General features: G+C 38.9%; 1 protein-coding gene across 1 annotated transcript; it reads left to right on the forward strand.

Moving 5' to 3' along the window:
* Nucleotides 1-466: 466 nt before the first annotated feature.
* On the forward strand, nt 467-4353 carry LOC145764662 (ubiquitin carboxyl-terminal hydrolase 10-like). Its single transcript, XM_082576309.1, has 2 exons — nt 467-1811; nt 1875-4353. The coding sequence occupies exons 1-2, from the start codon at nt 530-532 to the stop codon at nt 2552-2554; spliced, it is 1962 nt and encodes a 653-aa protein (XP_082432435.1). The 5' UTR covers nt 467-529; the 3' UTR covers nt 2555-4353.
* Nucleotides 4354-5318: the final 965 nt, after the last annotated feature.

Here is a 5318-nt window from a genome sequence, read left to right on the forward strand (position 1 = left end):
TTGTATAGCCCAGAATGTGTATGCTGCGAAACGGCTGTATGGCTAAAAATGTTTGGAAACTACTGCCATAGCTTATGCGTACAGATGGTCTTTACAACAATCCAATCCATCAATACATTACAAACATCAACAATCCAATCATTCATTTCTCTATTGTAAGCTAATTCCTTTCAATGTACATATGCCGCTGTGATTTTACAATTCTCCAAAAAAGGCTGACTCCGAATATTAGGGAATTCTCCGAATCGGATTCTCCGGATAGTAGCAGACCCACTCACAACACAGTGAAATACTTAATTCTTGTTCTGTTCCATGCACATTTCTTGTGATTACATCACTCTAAACATTGTGGGTGTTATCCAAATTGAGCTTGAATTTGCTGTTTTGACCAATGACACAATTTGGATAAAACCATAAGTACTGTTGATTTTTATAAGTTTCTGTTAATACTTTTTCTAGATGCTATTTAAGGAGTTTGAAGAGTATGTTTATTTCATGTAGTATAATATAGTGGCCTATAGCTAACCTTATGGAGGTCAACAGTGCTGAGATTCCACAGCTTCAGTTTGGAAAGATTGACAGCAAATATTTTGATGGTTTTGCTTCCAATGATTGTATTGAATTTCCTCCTTCATGGCCCTTGGAAGACAGAGGTGCTCAGCACTGCAGCAACTTCACGTTTTCTGCAGTAGAGGCTCAAAACACTCTACCAGTTAAAAATGTTGCTTCTGGCACAAAGGCGTTGAAGTTACAGGAGCCGCAATGCAGTATATTGTTGAAGGAAGTAGGTAAACATAATCCATCAAAACAAGCCTTTCAAAACGCAGAAGAGAGTGAGAAAACTGGTCAAAACGACTTGGAGTGTGATATCATAGGATTCGATGTTGATGAAGGCGGTATTGAATCTACTAAAGTTGCTTCTGAAATTTCAAACAATGCGTCAGGCAATGACAGAAGTGAAAAGTCTTCACATGAGTCAATTGTTGCTGAAGTTGTGACTTCCGTTGATGAAGAAAAAACATCTGCAAAACGTGAACATGACAAAGAAAATGTAGAAGTCCCGGCAACAAAAGAGCAAACAAATGACAATTGTAAATCAAACACTGAACAAAAAAGTCAGAAAATTCGGCCAAGTTGGGCAAGCTTGCTACGAAACAATGAAGGTCCTGTAGCATCAGCACAAACCACTAGTCAGTGTGATAAATTACAACAGAGAAAATATATTTCTATGGCTGAACAGAAAAACAAGAAGTTAAATCCTTTAAAGACTGAAGTGACGACAGAAGAAAAAAGTGCTAACTCAGTAGTGGTCGTAAAACCTGATAAAGACCCCAAAGCTGGCTTGTATGCAGAAAAACTTTTGCACATCAATCTTGTTTTTAAGCCACAGGCGTTTATTCCAAGAGGATTCATCAACACAAGCAACTGGTGTTATATTAATGCCACCCTCCAGGCTTTGTTGGCATGTCCTCCCTTCATTCAAATGTTGAAGTGCTTACCATTTATCAACCCATCCCAGCGTATGGAAACATCAACTCCCATCATGGACAGTTTTTTACAACTAGCTTCAGAATTTCGACCGATGTCAGCAAAGCGTAACCAGCAGCCTAATAAAGAAGTGAAGCAAGGTCCTCCTTTTGAGCCAAGCTATGTTTACAAGATGCTGGCAACCATCAAATCTACTCTGTCCGAAAGAGGTAGCCAAGAAGATGCTGAAGAGTTTTTGTCCTGTGTTTTAAATGGAATTCATGAGGAAATGACCCAGTTGTTGCAGCATTATGATAAGAATACTAATAGATTGTTGACTGACAGTGACACTGGCAAGAACGATGAAGTTGAATATGTCAATGGCCTTAATTCTTGCTATGACACAGAAAACGCCAATGATGACAACATGAATGATTGGGAAGAAGTTGTTAAACTCAAACGTAACCGAAGTGCTATCACTCGAAGAGTGGACGTTTCAAATACTTTAATATCTAGAATATTTCGAGGAGAATTGTGTACCACTGTCTTCCGGTCAGGGAAAAAGGCTTCAGCTTCGTATGAGCCCTTCTTTTGTATACCTCTACACGTGCCGTCCGACCAGGCGTCATCTTTAGAAGATGCTATGCTCGCTTTGACAAAAAAGGAAAGTTTTACAGAAAAAGACTCTGATAGCGATGCATCTCGTCAACAGACAATCAACATTTTACCGCCTGTGCTTATTCTCCATTTGAAACGTTTTGTATACGACAAAAATGGTGGCACAAAGAAAATAGATAAACAAATTGAGTTTAAGACTGATTTAATCATAAGTAAAGAACTTTTGCTAAAATCTTCGAAAAAGCATAGCTTATCGCAGAGATCTTATAAATTGTTTGCAGTTGTATATCACCACGGTGAAAAAGTGACCGGTGGCCATTATACAACCGACGTTTTTCACATTGGATTAGGTTCGTGGCTTCGCATGGATGATCGAAACATATGGGCTATCCCACACACAGAAGTAACTCGTCATAACTCAATCAGGACGCCCTATATTTTATATTATCGCCGCACAGACTTTGGTTGATATAGCAAGCTTTGTTCTTTTGCGATATCTGCTATGACAGTGTGTAGCATTACGTTTTGCGAAAATATGTCATTTTCTTTTATAGTTACCTTACTGCATGTTTTCAGCTTTTTTATTTCTGCTATCGTTGGCAGCGGTTTTTCTACCCTTATTCATGATTTTTTGGAATTTTATTGCTTAATGATATAATTTTTTCGTAACCATTTGATAATCTACCACTCTCATTGGTGGGGCAAAGCTGAATGTAAATGATCATGATGATGAAAGCATCAGTCATTTTTATATCCCACGCACATCACATTAAGTGTGCGGATTGTTTGAAAATATGCGCTTGACCTGTTCTCGTACAGTGACATTCTTAATCTTTATCAAGACCCGCAGACCGTCGGTGTACTCACCAGCTATTGCCGGATCATTAGATGCATTTGACTTTGAATCTGATTACCATGTCAAACTTGCCTTTAAAAGTACAACCCATCCCCACCAGGAGAGTTGCGAAATCGAATGGATGCTGGTTCGACACCCACCATGAACATATGATTGCATCTTAGCAAGAGACTTGCTGACAGGCTTGAAAGTAGACAAAGTGATGGAGATTCCTTTCAGTCGACTGAATCTAAATCCTGATATAAAAACTGCTTTTGTATCATGTCAGTCCTTTATCTTTTTTATTGTTAGGTTGAGGATCTCCAAAAAGATTAGTTATTGCTCTTTCATCATGCACTGCCTTTGTATGTTGCACAAACAAAAAGTATCCAAGTTAATACCTTAAGAACTGGGTCAAGGTTAAAAACCTCTGTTGTAGGTAGACCTGATTTAGCTGGTTCGATATCCTTTGATATTCATTTTGCAACATTTCCAATCATGGGAGCAATAGCGTTCTTGTATAAATGAGCGATGATAATCACTAACTATTGCTACAACTTCCAACCAACTAAACTCCTGACAATAATCCTGAAAACCCTGCATAAATAACATATGGATGCACATGTTTAGTTTTTGCCCGTTGTTTGTTCACCAAGAAACCCAAGGCGGTGCTCAGTCGTATTACATTTTTCTGTTGTGATACTGGCTTTATTGTTTAAACTGTTTAAAGCTCTTTGAATATAACTGATGTATATACCAGAGCATACTTCACAAAGAAAGGCGATTACTCTGTTGACTTGCATGCGGAAAACTGTGCTGTTCATTCGTTTTAAGAGTCTGCTTCATCGCGTTAGCAATGATTATACTATACTTGAGTGGTTAACAGCTACTTTCGTGTTGTTTTTTGCTGTTTTCATTTCATTTCTTGGGGACTTTCTATTTATGTTTTGTTCAGCCGCCGATGATGAATGAAAAGGGTTAATGCTCTGCGATCGGTGCAGCACTTGGAACGAAAGATGGACTGGTTCGAGAATTGGCTTGATTTTTATTAATGATATCTTTTTGTTTTAGCAGAACATAGGCTACTGTCTTCCAACGATTGCATCTTCAACCAGTCTTATATTTTTGGGCACCACATTCCCAGACAGGCAACCAGTCGTTTCGATTTTTACATTGATTCAACGTCGTGAACGTCTACAGACGTTGAATCAATGTAAAAAACGACTGATTTGCTGTGTGAGTTGCGACTGTAGTTTACATTATGGGTAATCTCCTTTTACTGGATGCATGCTTGATTTTCTGTGTTAAACAGTTACTAGAATGATTGTTGGTCACAATTCTATTGGATGCCATGTATTGCTTGTTTGTTGCATAAGTGTGTTACCAAGTGCATGTTATGATGTTCGTATGTTGGGGGATTTATTTGTGTAATAAACTGCATGTATTTTTTCACGTTTGTGACAAATTCTGGGTGTGGGTCATTGGAATAGGCCTGAAATGTAAAAGGTAATGTTCAAATATCACAAGACGCCATTAGCGTTGACAGTGGGTGCTTTTGGGCCTGGAATCTTCGCAAAGGACCTTGAAAACAGAAAGCATGAAATCGTCATTGCAATGATATTATTTTCTTTAGAGGGGTCGTGATTGGAGGCCGTGGTTATTGGTACCGGACCCATACTGTCCTCTGATAGGCTCGGTGTGATGTCATCTTGCCACACCTACAGTTTACAGCCAACAGATATACACCATATGACAGCTCTGACATAACCCTAACCCCCCTCTCTTTTCTAAGAGCGCCATAAGATATTCGAACGTCCTAAGCAGAGGGAAACAAACTTTCCCCAAGACCATTTTACTTAACATCTGAACCAGATTTTTATCGAGTATTATGGTATAAAATCAGCTTTGCGGAGCTTAATTTGCTCTGGTCCTGTCCAGAATTACTCTTATACATTCTAGTGATAAAAAAATCGCTTAATAAGCCCAATTTTCGATTAGCCTACATTTGCTTGAAATTGTGTAAAAGGGCGTCACAAATGACTATTTTTCGTCTTCGACAATTTCACGCTTTATTGCGCTGCTAACTCAATTCGTAATGTTCTGTGATCGTTGAGTTGTAGGCTACAAAACACGGCTCGTTGCTGACCCGACTCGCAAAAAACGCAATTCTCGCCGCTCTGCAAAATGTATGCTGTAGTGTAAGTTATAACATAATAGAACGGATCGTTAATAGATTTAGCAACTTTTAGCCATAGCACAGTCGACCATAGTCAACTACAGCATGCGTATACAAGTGGCAGAAATTCATTCCCTTAGAGGCCTAATGAGCCCAAAATCGCCCGGTCCCAAGGTAGGCTTAATATGCAAGCGGGCACTGCAAGGCTAACTAACATAAATT

This window comes from Aplidium turbinatum, chromosome 2, assembly GCF_918807975.1.
Source record: "Aplidium turbinatum chromosome 2, kaAplTurb1.1, whole genome shotgun sequence".
Classification (NCBI taxonomy): domain Eukaryota; kingdom Metazoa; phylum Chordata; class Ascidiacea; order Aplousobranchia; family Polyclinidae; genus Aplidium; species Aplidium turbinatum.